The 20,917-nt window shown below is 45.0% G+C and overlaps 1 protein-coding gene across 2 annotated transcripts in view; it reads right to left on the reverse strand.

Annotated features, from left to right (window-relative positions):
- The window catches only part of ROR2 (receptor tyrosine kinase like orphan receptor 2), a 213,508-nt gene that overhangs the window by 34,595 nt on the left and 157,996 nt on the right, over nt 1-20,917 (reverse strand). For both annotated transcript variants that reach the window (XR_004034352.2, XM_030832540.2), the window contains exon 2: nt 13,114-13,191. Coding sequence is in view for 1 of the 2 variants with exons in the window: in XM_030832540.2 (XP_030688400.1) it covers nt 13,114-13,191 (78 nt within the window). In the remaining variant the exon portion in view is untranslated. The remainder of the gene's footprint in view (nt 1-13,113; nt 13,192-20,917) is intronic.

The following is a 20,917-nucleotide window of genomic DNA, read 5'->3' on the forward strand; positions in this document are numbered from 1 at the left end:
GAAAGTCACCTCCACAGAGGGTATTCCCAGCTGCCTCTATTCATTTCTAACCTTGCCCCCCACCCCACTGATCTTGGCCTGTTGCTATGTCAAAGTCACATGCGTTAAATTATGATGACTGAAATACATTTTGACATCAAGAATAACAAACGTTACTTTGACGGAGGGGCGAGTTTCTCAATTCCACGGCTATTTCTCTTCCATTCTGATAAGTTCCATTTAAAAACTGGGATAGGATGATGGAGAGAGAACTGCATTTATTATAGGAAAACTATTATATTTCTACGTGTCGTACTAATTTCCTGTTGTTGCTGTAACATGTTAGCACAAACAGCATGAGACAACACAAATTTACTAACATACAGTTCTGCAGGTCGGAGGTCCGAAAATCAATGTGTCAGCAGGGCTGTATTCCTTCTGGAGGCTCTGGGAGAGTCTTTCTCCTTGTCTTTCCTGGCTTCTGGAGGCCACCTGCATGCCCTGGCCCATGGTGCCTTCCTTGTATCACTCCAACTTCTGTTTCCATCATCACATCTCTGTTGAGTGACTGACCCTCCTGTCCCTCTCTTATAAGGACCTCTGTAATTACATTGGCCCACCTGGATCATCCAGGATCATTTCCCATCTCAAAATCCTGAACTTAGTCCCACCTGCCAAGTCCCTGTTCCGTGAAAGGTGACATGCTCTGAGTTCCAGGACTTAGGACGTGGACATCTTTGGGAGGCCATTATTCTGTCCCTTATGTATATTTTTCTTTTATCTTGCCACTTTACTGAACTACCTTAGTTATAAGAGTTTCTGAGTTGTCTTAGATTTTCTATGTAGATTTTCTTCAAATAACAATAATATAGCCTTTTTGCTTCCAAAGTTCATACTGCTCCTATCTCCTCTTGCCTTCTCTTCAATATTAATTATTTTTGAGTTAACAATTTGGAGAGGAGCACAGGCTCCGGACGCACAGGCTCAGCGGCCATGGCTCACGGGCCCAGTCGCTCCACGGCATGTGGGATCTTCCCAGACCGGGGCATAAACCTGCATCCCCTGCAATGGCAGGCGGACTCTCAACCACTGTGCCACCAGGGAAGCCCTGAGCTAACAATTTTTAATACTGAAATATTGCAGAGAAAAATACAGATATTAACATAGTAGTACCCACGTACACAACATCAAGATTTTACGCAAATATTTTACCATATTTGACTTACAACACTTAAAAAATAAGACATTCTGGAATGTAACTAAAGCACACCCTTCCCTATTTGTCCTTTCCTCTCCAGAGAACTACACTATTCCAATTCATATTTGTATTATTTTATATTTTTAGAATTTTCTCTGAAAGATCATCTTTGCTAGTTGCTTTTTTCCACTCAGAGTCAGCTTGGGATTTACCTATGTTGATGTAGTTCATTTATTTTAATTACTGTATAATATTCTACTGTACAAACAAACCACAATTTCTTTATCCATTTCCCAATTCTGGAGCAGTAAATCGTTTCCACATTTTTGCTAATACAAACAGTGTTTAATGACCATCTTTATACACCTCAACTTGTACATGTATCCACCTGGATGCATTAGTGATAAGTCATAGGGCCTTGAAATCTTTCATTGATCTAGGTCTCAAAAGTGCCTGAGTTAAAGTATTTCTCCTACAACTTTGCCAGCATTTGGTGTTTGGGGGCTTTCAAATGTTTGCCAATATTTTGGACATGAAACAGTGCTGTTGTTTTAGGTTGTATCTTAAGGATTCCTCATGAGCTCAAGAGTCTTTAGGAAGGTTTACCAGTCCTTGAGGCTCTCCTTCTGTAGCTGTCTATTCAAATCTTTATACTCCTAACTTCTCCTAATAAATTTTCTATCTTTTTCCTTTTCTAATGTATGCATTAAATATGAATTTTTCAAGTTCTTATTTAGCCACCAAATAAATTATTTTATTTAATCTCCATGTGGTTGGTCAGACCCCAGTTATCTTGTAATTTATAATTTTTCTTGGTTGAGTTATTAAAGGTGTGCTTTAATTGCACTGTTGTCACAAAACATAGTCTGTGTGATGATAATTCTTTGATACCACTGAGATTTGCTTGCACAAACACCACGATTTCAAGGAATAAACAGAAAATGAAACATGAAAAAAAAAAAGAGAGATTTGCTTTACAGCCTAGTGCAGAGTCAATTCCTAAAATGTCCCACATTTGATTGGTAAGAATGTGTTTTCCCTAATTGCTCAATGCAGGTGTTTATATATGCCCAATAGATTAAGCTTGTCAATTTGTTGCTCAAATTTTTAATACTTATACTTATCTATTAGCTTCAATGAGATATGTGTTAATTTGATACTGTATATGGCAAATAGCCATTAATAATTCTCTGAGGTTTTGCTTATACATTGGAAACTATGTTGCTGGGTGCAATAAACTCCCAGTTTATTATATCGTCTAGTCTTTACATCACTATGTAAGGCTTCTGTGTCTAAAACACCATTTAGTTTGATGGCAATGTACCTATTTCAGAGTACTTTTGGTTAATGTAGTCCTACTCTGTATTTTTATTTTTTTAATGATTTTTATGTTTATATACTAGACATGAATCTTGTAAACAACGTATAATTTAACATGTTAATTTATAAGTCTGTATGTGTTAACCTTATGAGTTTCTTAACTGATGGGTTTATTTTTAAAGTGTTAATTTTGCTTCTTAATTCTCTCTTCCTATTTTCTACTCATTTTTTTTCTTTATTCTCCCATTACTTGTTTGAAAGTTAGGCTTAAGTGGCTAGCTTTACTACTTTTTATAGGCATACCTAATTTGACAAAGTCTCCCCAATACAACCAAATACAAGCACCTTGAAATGCTGTGAGCTACAATCACCCCCCAGACACCAGAGCTTTGAGTCATTGCTTCCCAGTGTTTAGTTACACTCCATTTGTACATCCCCCGGGGTCATTATTACTGCTGATTTTTACTAACAGTATTTCTTTAGATTTGCCAACCTGGTTACCAAGTTCTTTCCTTGCCAAGTCTGCCTGCATCTCACTCCTTCCTCCTGGTTCAACCGAGCTCTTCCTGATTCTCATCCGCTCTTTGGGTAAAGGACTGAGGTTATAAACACTCTTACTCTTGGTCGAAAATTACCTGTTACTTTCACACTTGAATAATAGCTTAGCTGGGTACAGAATTCTAGACTGACAATTACAGTACTGTCCTCTGTCTTTTGTGGTTTTGTTACAAGTTCTGCTGTTCCTTTGTGGGTAATCTGACCTTTCCCCTCTTCGGCTACTTTTCATATTTCCCCTTGTCTTTGCCGTTTCGAAGTGTCACTAGCTGTGAATTTAGTTTTATTTTAGCCTCAACGGGCCTCCGTGCCATTTCCAACATCATGCCTTCCATCAATTCTGTGAAATTCTCTACCAGTATCGCATGAAATATCGTTTCTCCCTTCCCCTTTATGTCTCCTTTGAAATCTCCTTCTTGATATATGCTGAATTTCTTTATGTGATTCCTCCAAACTATTCACCTACTTTTATATTTCCTGTCCTTTTAGAATCTTTAGCTAAGCACAGTCTACTGTCCATCAAGTTTTCTCATTTCGTCTACTACATTTTTCATTTCTAGAAGGTCTCTTTGGTTCCTTTTCAAACCCACCACTGCTTTTTCTTCCTTTATCTTTAATCCTTCTGGCTTCATTGTTTACTAGCTCATCACTCATCCTGGGCCTCTCTGAGTGTACTTTGTAATTTTCCCCTGCAGGGCTGGTTCTTCTGTGGGCATCCCTTTAGGACTGGGTTCCTGTAACAGGCAGTGTCAAATGTTCACGTTGATTCTTGGGCTCAGGGTTCCCCCACAACATTCTGGTAAATGTAAATGTGGTTTCCTGATGTGTGGATCCAAGTCTGATTTCTCATGGGAAAGCCTTCTGTGTTTCCCACCTCGAACCAGGCTTCAGGCAAGCCCTCTTCTCACCCTCCTGGGCTAATGAATGGAAACTCCCCCCTGTTTCCTTAGGTCTCCTAGGACTTAGCCACGGTGCCTAATCTACAACATCTCTGATCTCTGCCTCATGGGTTGCCTTCTGGCATGATATTGAAACCCAAGGCTTCTGATGTAACTAAGCCTAGCAGAATAGTTTCTACAGCAGGGGTGATATTTCATAGGCCTTATATTAAGGCATAAAAAATGTAAATTCCTTCATTTTTCTAAAACCAAACTTGATTTTTTTTCTCAACCCCTTATTTCTCCTGATTGAAGGAAATGTAATACATCCAATTCCAGGGAAATCAGTAACTTTAGCATGTTTAGTTATTTCATGTAATCTCAAAATCAGGATTTTCTACTTCTGGGTATCCTCTCTAGGGAAAGCTATTCCAGCATCAAAACACTGAAGATTGATTTGTCTGTAGCTACCCTTTGCCTGCACCATCTTTTGCCAAAGTGTCCTCGTCTTATTGGTGCTCGTTCTACTCTGAAGCCCATGGATGCATCCCCATCTGCCCCGTGGCCACAAGGTGACACTGCTGAAGAGCTCACCATTGGAAAGCTCATGTCATAACGGTTGCACAACACCTGCAGAGTCCAACTCTTTGTCTCAGTTAAACTTTTTCCCAGGAAAACTGTGCCGTTCTCCATGGCTATAAACAAAGTGGAACCACCTGGGTGGTTCCTGCCTTGGCAGTCCAGGGCTATCACAATTTTGTTTCCTTCCTATTCCTGGCTCCTGGGCATTTCTCCATCTCTCTTGCAAGTTCATCTAAGCATTTACATCTTTTACGAATATTTTATTGAGCACTTGTATGTAATTTAAGTCTGAGGGAGGCCAAGTTAGTTTGGTCCACCATTACAACCATCATTCATTCTCTGGAGGCCGAAATGAAAGTAGAAAGAAAATTCTATGAAGACTAAGCACAATATTGCTTTCTCCCTTGGTGTTCAATTACCAGCCAGTTTTTCACCTCTCAGCTTCATTTCCTTTCCGTGTGAAATATGGCATTTGTACTGGCCATTGCTAAGTTCTCCTCTAGCTCACAAAGTCTTCCGTTAGAGTTGCCCCAAACCTCTCCAGACGCAACTGAACAGGCCAGGAGGAGCTAGGCATAGGCGACCGCAAATTCTGCTACCTTGGATCCGGTCAGCCCGCCACAGCGTTAAGAGAGGAGAACAGAAGTCTTCCCTTTTGATTATGCAAGGGAGGTTCCCCTTCCTCACAGCAGGGTCACTTCAACAACTGATGCTAATGCATTCCATCTCCCTGATGCCCAGGCCAGCTCTCTGCTTGCCCCTAAACTCTACACAGTGGAGCTTAGTCCAAGCATGAAAACATACTAAAGGCAGAGGTAACAAAGAACCTGTTTCCAGTGGACACCACTCCTGACCTCACAGTCAGATCAATGATTAACGATTTTTTTTTTTTTACACCAACTGACCGTCCACATATTCACCAACTTGGTCAAATGACTAAGGTGTTTGAGGATCTGCTTGTTTACCAGATCACACTGACTAGCCTGGGAGGAGATAAGGAGAGCCACGTGTACTAGGGTCATGAGGTCACAGGGCTTTGATTGGTGGGAAATAAAACAACCTGCCTAGAAGGGCAGGTGATGAGGGGACCCTGAGAGCCGGCGCAGAGGACAAAGCTGCTCTTCCCAGAAGGAAGTATTTACAGGCCAATAAATCCGTCGGGGGCAGTGGCAGGGGCTCAGACCTTCCCGCTGAGCTGTCTAGCGGTCTGCACGGAACCAGCAGCAGAAAGAGTTGGAGGAGGGGAGCTTACCAGGGGGAGCAACAGGGTCAGAGGAGGCTGTGAGACTAGAAAGGATGGAAATCAGAGAAAATGAGAAAAACAGGGGGAAATGAAATTAAAGGACCTGAGAGACAGAGAAAAGTAAGTAACAGTGTTTGGTGGAGAACAGGGTGCTGTGGGTTGAACTGTGTCCCCCAGTGAGATAGTGGTGCTGGAACCTGTGAATGTGACCTTACCTGGAAATTGAGTCATCGCAGATGTAATCAAACTGAGATGAGGACATATGGGTGGGCCCTAATCCAAAGGCTGGTGTCCTTTAAAGAGGGACATTTGGATACAGACACAGAGAAGATCACGTGAAAACAGAGGCAGAGATTGGAGTAATGCGGCCCCAAACCCAGGAATTGCATGGACTGCAGGCAGTGCCAGAAGCTAAGAGACATGGACGGTTCCTCCCTCAGAGCCTCCAGAAAGCGCTAACCCTGCCAACACCTTCATTTTGGACTTCTGGCCTCCACAACTGTGAGAATAAATTTCTGTTGCTTAAGGAACCTAGTTTGTGGTCCTTTGTTATGACAGCCCTTGGAAAATACTGCAGGGGGCTCGAGGGATTGAGGAATAAAAGCAGAAGAGAGGGAGAAGGAAGGAGACCATTTGACAAACAGGGTGACACCCACATCCTTTCAAAGGGACAGGGACACAGATACATTCACACACACACACACAAACACACTTGGAGGGTTCAGGCATAGGAAGACAGACCCAGACCCAGAAAACCAGATGCAGGCACCGGCAGGCTCAGAGAGAGAGAAGCACACACAAAAACCAGGTGGCTGGGAGTACATAGGACTTGGTGCATATCAGGGGTGGGTCATAGGGAGAGAAACACACACACACACACACACACACACAGACGCACACACCTGAGACAGACGTTAGACAAGCACACATGAGCAAGCTCCCTGCAGTTTGGTGTTCAAACTCAGTGGGCTGAAGAAGAATGACTGCCTCTCTGTCACCTTCAATAGGGACAACAATGGATGGTCCGGCCAGACAATGGCCACCAGTTGCCGTGACTACATCCCAGCTGACGTGCAGGTCTCCAGCAGCTACCCTGGGAGAGTGAGTGGAGGACATGAGAAGGAGAAGCAGAAAGGAAGGCTTGGAGGCAGAGACTGGCCTCATGCTCCTGGAAGCAGGCTGTGTCCCCGCCCTCCCCAGAGTGGGCTCCTGTGCACGTGTACGAGCTCCCGTGCCACCCAATCCGCCCCGGACAACATGACTGTGTACATTTCGAAATCTCTCATCTGTAGGTTGAGGCTTTCTCCCAACATGGCTGAGTTTGTCCAGATCCCGGGCAGCCCAATGGGCTCTGCAAATTCACAGCCGGCAGGAGGGTCAGGGGAGCTCAACGAGCAGCCTTCACCTCGAGAGTGGCCAGGGATCAGAGCCTGGAAACCCATGTTACATCTGTCCAGAGGAAGTGGGGCAACATTTTAGGCCCTCCGCTCACTGTCTGGGGGAGCCCCAGGTTTCCATGACCAGCCAGGGGACACCCAGAGGGGAGGTGCCAAGTTTCCAGCCACAGACTTAATGCTAACTGTGTCTGCAAGCAGGGTGCTGTTTTCAAGTTTACCCCCGTCAGCCATGGAGACCCTCACTCTCTAGTAAACTGCAGGAAACACTGACACACACATTCACACACACATCAAGAGTTCCAGAATAAAACAGAAATGCACCCAACATATATGCTAATCAATCCTTGTGTCCTATGTGAATCGGGAACCAGGCACCCAGTAAACAGACATCAGGCATCGTCTTCATGCCAACATGGTGAACTCTGTTGATGGCTTTTTTTTCTCTGTCCCAGGAAATTTTAGTTCAGCACTGCTGCACAGCGTGTCACAAAGAGCAGGGGGCAGCCTGGTGAGTAAGACATCGACTCCGGCGCTGTGATTTAGAATGCCCTACAGATCACCTCTCATTGCAACACATCCTCAAGTGGGGAGAGTCAGGAATTCCCCTTCTAGTTTCAGTGGGGATGATGAGTAGTCCTCCTCCTAAGACAGGAGACACAAGCAAGCGAGTCTATTTTTGGAGGTTGCAGGACGAACAAGATGAGTACCACCTGTCCGGGCTCTCAGAAATGATCCACTTCCCACACACATTCCAAAGTACTGATTTTACAAAACCAGAGATGTGTTACATATGCATTTAAAATACAGCCTTGGAACAAAAGAGCAAATGGTTTCTAGGCCAAATGCACACTTTTGTAAGTATATAATAATAAATAGTGTGTCTAATATAGCAAAGAATATAAAACTCCTGTTAAATATCGCTATAACCGGAGTCGTAAGCCTTCAGTCCTAACAGTGACAGTACTTTGGAATACAGAAATTTCAGGCAAACGTTTCAGCTGTAAATCACAGTGTCTTTTGTATTCATTTTTTCCTTCTAGACTCTGGGATCTCTCTCTCTCTCTCTGAATACCAACCACCAATTATATGTTAAGTGCTCAATCTTGGCCCAGTGCATTTGAACTCAAATACTTTTTACGCTTGTAACTAATTCTCAGATCCTGTTCTGCTTGGTGACAGACTGGCCCGCTGGCCGTTTCCACCTGCCTGCAATTTTACAGATGCGTGGGCATCATAAATGGTAACTGGGTTAAAGAAATGGCTCATACAGTCCATTCGGCTATTATTATTTTTTTATATATGATTTAAGCCAAACGTGGCCAAGTAGTAATGCTCCCTGAAGCTCTTTAAACAAAAAAATGCGCGGAATAATAAATTTGGCATTGCCAGGCCAGTTCCTTCAGTCACTGAGGGTGCAAGAAGGAGGTCGGGGGATCAGAAAGGAAGAGTGGATGGAGTCCTCGTTTGTGCAAGAGCCATAACCCATAAGGAAGTAAAATCGCACGACAGGACTAGAGAATTGTGTTGCAAGGGAATAACTGAGGCCCCTGGGTCTCCCTGGGGGGCCATTCACCAGGCTCCTGTCCCTGAGGGGCTGTTGTGGTCTCGATGCTTAGAAACTGATGGACACACTGAAAATCATAACTGTGATAATGACAAATGGCCTCAGTATCCAGCCACTGCTTTCTGGGTGAGCGCTATACCCCTTCCATCCCTCCAACGGCTGGGGGTGAGATGTGGCCGAGAGCAGTGCCCGGACCCCAACAGGATGGTGGAGCGCCACTCAGTCCAGGCCTGTCTTCTGGCCAAGCCAAGCACGGACCGCTGCCCTCACCATGCTTCACTATCCGGTGCTGCCACTACAGAAAAGGGGCCCAGCTTGCTGTGGTCCTCTGCATCCTTTTTTATTGCCTTTTTACAAGCGTGCACACATGCTCACAGACACGTGTACACACACACGTACACCCGCTTGACAAGTTAACTTCTGCAATTGGTATTTCTGTGCCCTGGAGAAGCTTCCAAACTCTAACTGAAACTCCCCTCAGCCCTGCACACACACTGATGTGCACACAGTGGTAACACAATCACAAGTGGGTTAACAAAATCGAGAGGCAACCCAATCCCAACGAAGCAGAGGACGTTAGAAAGCGTCCTGTTCTAGGCTGGAGAAGTTGCTCGAATACCAAAAAGGAGGTCAAGGAATCCCACCCAAGCCACTGAAGCTGACTAATTGATGTTTGGAACTTACGGCTAGTTGGCAATAAAGTTTCTATGACCGTTCAGCCCATGGTCATTCAGCACCTCGATTAGCAAATGCATCTTCCAACCAAGTGGACCAGGAGTCCAGCGGCTGCTTCTGCCTCCTTTAGGGCAGCTGTGAACACTCGGCTTGAAGAACAGCAGTGGCCAGTGCAGCACTCCTTCCCGGCCCCTGCACACCCCAGCCCATGCCCACAAGGAGGCCCCGCTCTGCCTGGAGGGAGAGGTCTGCACATCTAAACACAGCCCCAGAGCACGTTTTCCCGAGGGAATATTAGCGTCCACGGAATGACTGCAGGTTGGATTTTAGGCTGTTACTGTGGCTCGTCCACTTATTTAGCCACACCTTCCTCCTAATGCCCCTCTACTTCCCCTCCATCATCCTCCAGAGCTGCCAGGGAGATCTTCACAGACAGTAAATCAGGTTACACCACGTCCCAGGCTTTCCAGAATGAAGGGCGTCTCTTACAATGAAATAGAGCTTTCTCCTGCCATCTAAACAGCTGTGCATGCTCTCCTAGGGCTGCCCAACAGAACTTTCTTTGATAATGGAATGCTCTAGATCTGTACTGCCCATATCATGGTGGCTTCTAGCCACAGGTGGCCCCTGAACACTTGAAATATAGCTAGTAAGACCAAGGAACTGGAGTCAATTTTATGTAATTTTAATTGACTTAAATTTAAAGACCCACACATGGCTGATGGCCATGGTACTGGACCCAAAAACCTCTCCAACCTCAGCTCCCCCAGCCCATAAGCCCCCACCTTCTCCCAGCTGCCCCAGGACACCGAGTCCTCTTGGCCTCAAGGTCTTTTCACAGGCTTCTGCCTTGGCCCCAGACACACCCTCCCCGCACCTTCTTTTAGCGAATGTCAGATGTTCAGACCTCAGCACAACATCCTTTCCTTAAACCAAGACATCCTTTCCTTTCCTTCCAGTTCACCACACCCTCATTTCTTCCTTCAGACTACTCCTCACAACTCCTAGTTTTATAACTTAACAGTTTTCCCTTACGATGCCAATTCCCCAGTCCAGTAAACTCTGAGAGGCAGAGACACACTTGTTTTGATCACCAGTTGTGCCCAGCCTCACACAGTACCTGGTACGGAGCAGTCAGGAAATCTGTGTGGGCTGTCTCGATTTTGAGCTCAGTCACACTTGTGAGAAGTGATTTCAGAATCTAACCATCAAAAAGTATCTTTCTTCCTAAGAAACCTCTCCTGAGGCCCAGCATTGTACACAAGCTTCCAGAGACCAGGTCTTGTCTGCCTGGGGAACACATCCTTGTCCCAGTAGAGGCTCTCCCCTAACAAGCAAGATCACACCGACCAAAGTAGGACTGTAGGAGGCGGTCGACTGAGGAAACTAACTTGTGTATTTACTGCATAACATACTAAAGAGGAAAATCCCTGTCAAGGAGCCTCCAGACACCAGGTGCTACGAACAGCATGCAGATCCACACACTCTTTTTTTTTTTAATTGGAGTATAGTTGATTTACAGTGTTGTGTTAGTTCAGGTGTACAGCAAAGTAAATCAGTTACACATATACATATATCCACTCATTTTTAGATTCTATTCCCATGTAGGTCATTACAGAGTATTGAGTAGAGTTCCCTGTGCTATAAAATGGGTCCTTATTAGTTACCTATTTTATATATAGTAGTGTGTATATGTCAATCCCAATCTCCCAATTTATCCCTCCCACCCCCTTTCGCCCCTGGTAACCATACATTTGTTTTCTACATCTGTGACTCTATTTCTTTTGATTTAAACGACTGTTCCGAGGCCAGAAGGGAGCAGCTCCCTGTGTGACCCCAAGAGGCCCTTTCAGGACACAGAGGGACATCTGGTCAACTCGGCTGAGACTGGTGGACTTGAGTCATTGCTGCTCAATCCCCAGGAGACCCAGCCTTGGACACGTGGAGGTGAACACATTCCTGAGGGAACACAGGGACCTTCAATGTGCAAGGGGCTGAGAAACTAATATGGATTTCTGGGTTCCGAATAATGCTTAAAAAAATAAATTAAACAGAAATGAAGTGGTTGTTTTAATCGTTAATTGTTATACACTGAACTGTGTCCCCCCCATATTCACATGTTGAAGCCCTAACCCCATGTGTGTCACAGTATTTGAAGGAGAGGCCATTGGGAAGTAATTAGGGTTAAAATGAGGTCATGAGGGTGGGGCCCCCAGGAAGGGATCCGAATCTTTATAAGACAGGAAGAAACCAGAGCCCGCTCTCTCTCTCCCTGTGAGGACACAGCAAGATTGCACTGCCTACAAACCAGGAAGAGTGCCCTCACTAGGACCTGGCCATGCCAGCACCTTGATCTCAGACTTCCAGCCTCCGGGACTGTGAGGAATAAATATCTGTTGATTAAGCCATCCAGTCTGTGGTGTTTTGTTGTGGCAGCTCAAGCTGACTGACGCAATAATCTAAGGCAATATGGTGACAGCGGATAAAGAAGGAAAATCGTCACTTCTTCAAGTGACTGGGCTGCATCACAGGAAATGGGGTCTATCGACTCTACAAATCTAAGATGCCAACAAAGAGTGCCAAGTGAACAGTAACCCTTACAGTGACCTCTGGGAAAGCCCGGAGCAACAAGACAAAGAACATGGTCTTTGGTGATCCTTTGCAGGAGGGCCACCTGCCCACCCTGAGATGCCCCTTAGTCTGGACAATTACACCTCGACAATAAGCCCAGAAGACGGCCACTTGTCCTCAGGAGACTTCGTGGTCAAGCCAGGAGTCCGGCTCTTAAGGCTCCACTCAGGCCCACGAAACATCCCCAAAGCCCCTTCCTCCCTCCAGAGGCGATCTGTCTACCCCTGCCCTCTATCTCCCACCCACCCACAGGCTTCTGACTAGCTCCAACCAGCCCTCAGCACCCTCACAACTGTGTCAAGAGACACAGATGTGGAGGGAGGCAGACCACTGCACGGATACTAAGCAGGACCCTGTGGGGTTCCTGGGCACAAAAGCCTGTGCCCCCCATTTCTTGATTACAGGAAATAGGCTTCATTCAGCCTCCATGCCCTTCCCTGAGTTCCAATGGGCAGTTCCAACAGTTGCTAATCAGGGAAGGGAGAGGATGTGGAGACAAGGGAGGAACAGTCAAGAAACAATAGTGCAGCCTTGGGGCAGGGTCCTGGTTCCCCCTCAAGGGATACACATAACAATATCTTTGAGCTGTTTTGCAGAAACTGAAACCCCCACCTGGTGAGAGAAGTGAAAGGTATGCTGCTCACAAGCATGTAGACTCCAGACCAGTTAGAACCAGAAGGTTGATGATGCTGACTCCCACTTACCTCACCACCAACCAGTCAGAAGAATGTCCACAAGCTGATCACGCCCTCTTTGAACCATTATATAAAACTCCTCACTACCCCCTCCAGGTTGGGACACACAGTTTTGAGGGCATTAGCCTGCTGTGACCCCCCTCTGCCTGGCAAAGCAATAAATGTATTCTTTTCTACTTCACCCAAAACTCTGTCTCCGAGATTTGATTCAGTGTTGGGATACAGAGGCTGGATTCGACTTCACACCCAGCCATGGGGCAGCACTGGGCCACAGGGGACCCTGACCATCCATTTCATCCGGCCAGGCCTTGAGTAGAATGGCACTGTGAGCCCCTCTACATGGTACTATGAAAACACTTTCGAACCCTTGCATTCAAAGAGCACTTCAAAATTTACCTTTTAGAGTTGGAATAGGGCTGTCGTGTCCATCCAGTTGTCCCAAAGGGTCATTCGGGTCGGGAACCTCTGCTTGCCCTGTGCAAAAAGAGCACAGCACACACATTACTGAGATTTCCCTTCAGGACCTTTACTCTGCTTCTCCTGCAGAGACAATAATGTTTCAGCAAAACTCCCCACTGTATAGAAAACCTAGAGGGATAAGGCGTTATGGTAGCTTCCAGAGGACTTTTCTAGCATCAGATTTGATACAACAGCAAAAGTGATTCTTGCTTTATCCCAAGAACAGCAAAATGCAAATGCTTTGCAGCACATACAGAGGAAGCAAACATGTGGCTGAAGTTTCATTAAGGGAAAGAGAGAGAGATTAAAACACGGGCTGGCAAAATTAAACACTCTGGAGTCAGAGTCAGCAGGTGGCCCTCCAAATAGAGGCCCCTGGTAATTCTGAATAAATTCAGAATTGGAGGGTTTCTTCAGCAGCTCATTCCCCTCCCGGCCCCCAGACCCACCAGCAGCCAGCAGCCAAGGACTGATCTACCCATAACTGTAAGGACAGAAGTTTCTGATCCTTATGGCAATTGCAACCCCACATCTCAGAGGCTGTGTCAGAGGGAGCAGCCACCCCCAAAATCATAAACACCAATGGCAAGAACAGATCTGGTCTGTTCAAGTGGGAATACAACACAGAGTCATGGGTCCCCTGTCCTGGAATGCCGGGGAAGGGTGGGCAGGTGTGACTGATGACCTAGAAACCGTATGGGGCCTCATAGAGACCCTTCTCAATATCCCAACGCAGTTTACTTTCAAGACTTTCACCCCATACCTTGGCCTTGACTGGGTCGCACTGGTTGGAGGTGGGGGTAGAAATGGCGAAGTCAAGGGTGACTCTGACAACACATCTGGATGAAACTGGGTTTATAGCATCAAAGCCTATCAAAGAGTGGGACACACATACGATGGAAAATGATGCAGCTTAGAAAGAAGGAAATCCTGACACGCGTTACAACATGGATGAAACTTGAAGACATTATGCCGAGTGAAATAGCCTGACACAGAAAAACAAATACTATATGATTAATGAGATACCTAGAGTAGTGAAATTCAAAGAAAGTAGAATAGTGGGTCACAGGGATTGTGGGGAGGCAGAATGGGCAGTTAGTGTTTGTTTAATAGGGACAGAGTTCCCTTTTGGGAAGATGAGGAAGTTCTGAGGCTGGATAATGGGATGGTTTTACAACAATGCGAATGTACTTGATGCCACTGAATTGTGCATTGAAAATGGTTAAGATGGTAAATTTTATGTTATATGTATTTACCACATTTTAAAAAAATTATTAAAGGCGGTTTATAATTCAATATTGGGTCACCCCACTTGCCTCTCAAATGAGAGACGAGAACTAACAAAGCCCCCGGACACTTCAGATCCCGCTTAAGACGAGGCCTTGCTCAGAAAAACTGGTGTCTAAAAGTGCAGTACAAGTGATTTTCAGGCAGAACGAGGTACGCAAGACTCTTCAAATTATTTAGCTAAACAAACACTGGCCGGTTTACACTTAAGGGTACCCGTGTGTCTAAGCTGATCCTCTCTACTCGCTTGTTCCTAAGTCACAGGACACTCGAGGCGACGCATCAGCTTGCAATGCCCTTAGAATTCAGGCCCAGTTCCCAAGCAATCAACAGGAGACATTATTTCTGAATGGGCCCATGGCTTTTCACATTCAATTATGGTAGAGTCCTTTCCATCACTCCCAGTCCAAACTTACCCACCCGTCAGAAGCCATGCACCCGTACCATCTTTCATAAAATGTCCTTGATCAACCATTCAGAAGTAACACCTTTTAAAACTATGCCCCAAGAGACTTCCCTGGTGGTACAGTGGTTAAGAATCCACCTTCCAATGCAGGGTACTCGGGTTTGATCCCTGGTCAGGGAACTAAGATCCCACATGCCTGGGGTAACTAAGCCCATGGGCTCTAGAGCCCGCATGCCACAACTAGAGAGAAGCCTGAGCACTGCAACGAAGAGCCCGCGGGCCACAGTGGAGGATCCCTCATGCCTCAACTAAGACCCGACGCAGCCAAATAAGTTAATAAATATTAAAAACAAAACAAACCAAAACAAACTGTACACCTCTCCAGTGGCAATCACATCATTCTCTGAATTAATAGTTGCATATGTTTTAATTTTCCTCAATGGATTGTAAACAGCTGGAGGACATCAGATGTTGCGTCTCTATTGAGGGCTAATGGTCCTAGCACTAAAACCTAGACAGAATCTGGGGCTGCTACAGGACAGGGACAAGCATGAGCTATGTAAGCCAATCAACGTGGTTCAGTTGAGGTTTGAAATTTTAAATTGGCATGTTACACATACCATCACTCAGCACTGTTTAAATGTAGAGAGACCACAGGAAATCAAACACACTTGTACTATATACACATATCTGAAAGAGGCATAAAAATTAACTGCTTAGAAATTGACAAATGGTGTAAAACAGTCAAATAAATATACACTCTGAAGAAAAATAAGCGCCATTAGCCCAATTCCACTGGGCACAAGGCTCCTGGCTCTTCCAAGGCAGCTTTTAGTTTGGAAGCATAAGTATTTTCATGAGCATCCCAGCTGGGGTGTGGACATGCACACTCTTCACGGGAGAAGAGCCGGAGGTGATCTAAATGCTTCTGTTGACTCATGAGCAGATGTCACCCCCACAGAGACATGCAAAGTTGTTCTCGACATTAGAAGTGCTGAGATTCTCCCTGAATATATTGCCCTGGTCAGCACATATGCTGGAATTTGATTTTTTGTTTCTCCTCAGCCTTCATTTTTACCCTAGGTAAAATTTAGCTTGGGCATTTGAGCAAGAGAGCACCATCTACATATTTGGAAAAACAGGTAAGTTTCAAGTAGCCCACCCGGCTAATATCAGGGACCCCAAGCTTTGGGACTTAGATGTGAAAGCACACAGTGGCTGAGATCCTGCCCATTTCCTCTGCAAGTCAAATGTGTGAATAAATTCACGATATCCAATCGCTTCGGTCCTTAGAACTGACACCTTAAGTTCCAGCAAAACTAGGCCCTATTGTTGCTTCCTGAGAAATAAGGGCAGTATTTACATTCTGAAGTTAAGCGTCTTCATATTCTCCTACAGTGCAGAACAGCCATCTTTACTCAAGATGCTGCACCTCCTAAAATTTACAAGCAAAATGTAACAGGGGCAAATGTGAACCTGGGGTATGGGGACAAGTGAGACCAGGGTCTAGTGCCTTGGCAGATTCCAACAGGATTTCTCCTGGCCCTAAAAGGGTCAAGAACAACCGAAAGGAAAAGAAAATGAAACAAACATAAAACAGAAACAACAAAACTGCCACCCACGCATCAAAGTGTCACTATTACTTATCTGAAATTATATAGGTAATTTAAATGTCCTCTTTTATTTTTCAACATCTTTACAATGAACAAGCATCAAGCTTTTAACTGACATAATTCACATACCACAAAAGTCCGCATTTTAAAGTCTATAATCAAGTGGTTTTTAATATATTCACAAAGTTGTTCAACCATCTCCACTATGTAATTCTGCAATATTTTATCACCTCCAAAAGTAACCTTGTTCCCATTAGCAGTCCCCCGGAATCTCACCTCCCCCAGACCCTGTAACCACTAACCTGCTTTTTGTCTCTATGGATTTATCTGTTTGGGCCGTTTTATATAAATGGAATCATACAATATGTGGGTTTTTGAACAAATATTAATTTTATTAGGTTTTTAAAATTTCATGCCCAAAAAGAGAAAAAAAAAAAAGAAGGCTAGAGAGAAGCACACTGTACTAGGTGATTAGCAAAGGCCATTAAATGCTACATCAGCACATCAGGCTACTGCCCAGACCCTGCGGGGAGGTTTTGGCTGCCCAAGTAGACAGGATGTGGAGGATGAATGGGAGACACAGTGATGACTAAAGGATGAAAGACAGAGAACTATGGAAAGCTAGACAACTAGGATTATTTATCCAAAGATATGACGGTTTAGGAGCTGAAAGTCTCACTTGGAAGAGACCAGCACACGTTCACATTCCTGCTGTAGATAAGACATGGCTCGTGACAAGAAGGACTAAGGAAGGATTTCATCACTGCGAGTTCAGGGGCCACCAAAATGAATGCAGCATTGGGAACTCATGTCGTCTGCTTTCTCCCCGACTAGCACGTTCTTCTGCAGGTCACCAGGGCTGGACGAATGACCTCTATCCACCTTCTTCACCCCATAACCCACCTTGGCAATTACTGCCAGCCCAGTTCAGTCAGCGATTAGTCCAAGGTGGTGAGAGTCCAGTCAGATCTCCCACATGGTTGTCCTGAGTGCTTCTTTACACAAAGGTCCCCTTGGGTTTACCTGATGCCGGTACCCTCACCCCAGCTGGCTGACTGGAGATGGGGAAGACCTAAAGAGAGAAAAGGTTCTGGGAGGAATTGGCTGCCCTAACTCCTCAGGACTTAATTATTGTTTTCTGAAAACTAGGCTATTACTTGGAGCAAATCTACATGTCCTTCGTTTTGGTAAAATACTAAAAGTTGTACTAACACCACACGTGTCCATGAAGAATGTGAATTCATGGGGGCTTCCTTGGTGGTGCAGTTGTTAAGAATCGCCTGCCAATGCGGGGGACATGGGTTCGAGCCCTGGTCCGGGAAGATCCCACATGCCGCAGAGCAACTAAGCCCGTGCGCCACAACTACTGAGGCCCGCGCGCCTGGAGCCCGTGCTCCGTGGCGGGAGAGGCCACTGCAATGAGAAGTCCACATGCTGCGACGAAGAGTAGCCCCCGCTCCTCACAACTAGAGAAAAGCCCGTGTGCAGCAACAAAGACCCAACGCAGGCAAAAATAAAAATAAATTAAAAAAAAATAAACTTATTTAAAAAAATGTGAATTCATGACGTTCTAACTTTTTCCATTGGATGTGAGTGATCTTCACTGTAAAACAACACATAGGGCGACAATGTAAAGCTACCAGAAAACTCAAACCTTTGATAGCATCAATCAGGTAGTGATCATTAACTCTTTATTAGTTTTTTGATGTTTAAAGAAAGGAGAGCATTGGGCTTCCCTGGTGGCGCAGTGGTTGAGAGTCCACCTGCCGATGCAGGGGACACGGGTTCGTGCCCTGGTCCGGGAAGATCCCACATGCCGCGGAGCGGCTGGACCCGTGAGCCATGGTCGTTGAGCCTGCGCGTCTGGAGCCTGTGCTCCGCAACGGGAAAGGCCACAACGGTGAGAGGCCCGGGTACCGGAAAAAAAAAAAATTACCCATCATTTATAAAAAAGAAAGGAGAGCATTTAATATGGAAAAATTTAAGTGTGGCTGGTTGCCATGCAATGATACATTAAGTGTATACTTTCATCCATGTCAAAATTACACTTTAAAACCTAGAGCAAAGACTAACTACAATGTGGTAACCAGAGTGGGATCCTAGAACAAAAAAAAAAGATATCCAAAAGTCCAAAGAAAGATGAATAGTATGGATTTTAGTAAAGAATAATGCATTGATCTTGGCATATCCGCTGTGACAAAGGTACCACACTAATGTAAGATTTAACACTAAGAGGAAGCAGAGTATGAGGAATATGCAAACCCTCTGCCCTATCTTCACACAGTAAAAAGTTTATTGAAGAACAATTAAACATTCTTCCACACTGGTCAAGCATTTAACCAAGGCTCACAAGTAAAGAAGAGCTGTAGGAAAGATCCTATCTCCAAACAGCCTTAATGGTGCAAGCCAGGCATGAACATTAACCGCGTGACACAGATTCACAGAATCTGATACAGTTTATTCAAAGATTCAACAGCATAACAGTGAATGCTCAGCAATTAAATCACTTTTGAGAATATCGGGTTTTGAGCTAAATTTTACGTTAATTGTCATGGCATGGTGATACTGGCTCCTAACCTGATACTTAGCATGTATTCTTAGCAGCACTTATCACTGTCCCGTATATTCAGGGCTGAACCAATTGGTGTCTGAAGAAAGACCAGATGAAAGGATGCATTGTTGATGTCGCTGGGCTGGTTAAAAAATCAGGGTTTCCCACAAGCCCGCAATAGCTGGAAATGCACGGCCGGCCCAAATAGGTGCAAATTCTGAGTAATTAGAAACCGTACCTCAGCCAAACAAGATCTCCTACAGACCTTCTCTCAACACAGGCCTCTAATGTGACATCTTGATTTAAGGCATCAATCAGGTAAGAGAAATTTATATCTGCAAAGTACAAGTGGGTCTGTTCTGATTTCCAGGCTCCTTCTCTGGTCTTAAAATACAGCTCTCTCATTAAGAGCAGAGACATTTGATTAAGAGAGTGTTCACTAATGAAGTTCAACCCACACCCTTGGATTTGAGTACATGTGCTACTCTGTTTTTGATTTGTGTTTCTCTTAAAAAATGTTTTGTTATTCAGACTATTCACCCATTAATCTCTACCTGTTGATGTGAATCAATACACTTGTGATTTAATTATATGCAGTCTCTGGCCTATTCGGACAACTTCAAAGCAGCCTCCTTTTAATTAGTGATGGTATTTCATTCACCAAAGCTTTGCATTCTTGGATTTGGTCGTCCTTAATGACGGTGTAATTTCCAGAATGTGAGAACGAACAGCAGTCAGGGCACATGGGTAAAAGACCACAGCCTGGAAGGGAGGACCGTGCGGCAGGCCAGGAGCCTCTGGAAGGGCAAGCATGGATTTTATGATGAGCTGTGCTGCATGAAAAGTCAGCACATCCACTGGCAACTGGCAACGTCCATAATGTGTTCCAGAACAATCACTTAGCTCAGCAACACGTCAAACTGAAAACATCCGTGATGCTGGAAATGCAACAATTTAAGGAAAAGAATGAATAACTGGAAAGGAGCAGAGTATAGAATCCTAAAAGGTGAGTCCATTAGCCTGGGAACTGGGCCAGAGAAAGTATGTCCATAGTAAAGAGACTCGATAATGTTTCTGGGAATGCGCTTACTAAAACGTCACACCGTGTGTCTCAACTGCCAGCTAGAAAACCACACGGCGTTCAAGGTGAGCTGCCAGTATCTAATCGGCAGTAGTCTTAACAGTCTGTAATTTTTCATTTCGTTATTTTGAACTTGGAGTTGAGCAAATATTAGCCTCTGGGTCTACATTCCTTAAGGGGCTGACCTAACTCTGCTCTGGAAATACAAAGTTAAATCCAACAACCTGAAAATGGAGTGACCAGTGTCTCTCACCAATTTAACCTTCACTTTGATTCTACTTCCACAGCAAAAATATCAAACCCCCAAAAGAGTCCAGGCACAGGCCCAATGCCCTCCAATATTGCTGTCATAACGCTTTTCCTACCTCTGTCACAGACAGCCCCCCAGAACCCCCAACAAAGGTCTCACTGTCAAGGGCCAAGTGTATAGTCGGTTGAAGGGGGAGTGAAGCTGCTCAGGAGGCTGAATTGGGGCCTTTCACTGACCTCTCTCTTTCCCAACACCTACAGCCCCTGGCCGCGGTGGCACGGGGCCTGGCAGAGCTGGGAGGCCGGGAGACACCACCCATAACAGATGCAGCTGAAAGGGCGAGACCCTGACACCCTTCTCTGCAACACGAGCTCCGGGGCCTGATGCCACTGATGCGCCTGCTTGTTACTGCCGGTTTCTGCAAAACCAACAGAAGAGGAGCAAACAAAAATGTTGGGTAAGTACTCCGAGCTCATTCTCTTTCCACTTGGTTTCACAGAAGACTCTTTTGAGTATCAATTATTCCCATGAACACAAGGAATCACTTTTTCAC

The sequence above is a fragment of the Globicephala melas genome, chromosome 6 (assembly GCF_963455315.2).
Source record: "Globicephala melas chromosome 6, mGloMel1.2, whole genome shotgun sequence".
NCBI lineage: Eukaryota > Metazoa > Chordata > Mammalia > Artiodactyla > Delphinidae > Globicephala > Globicephala melas.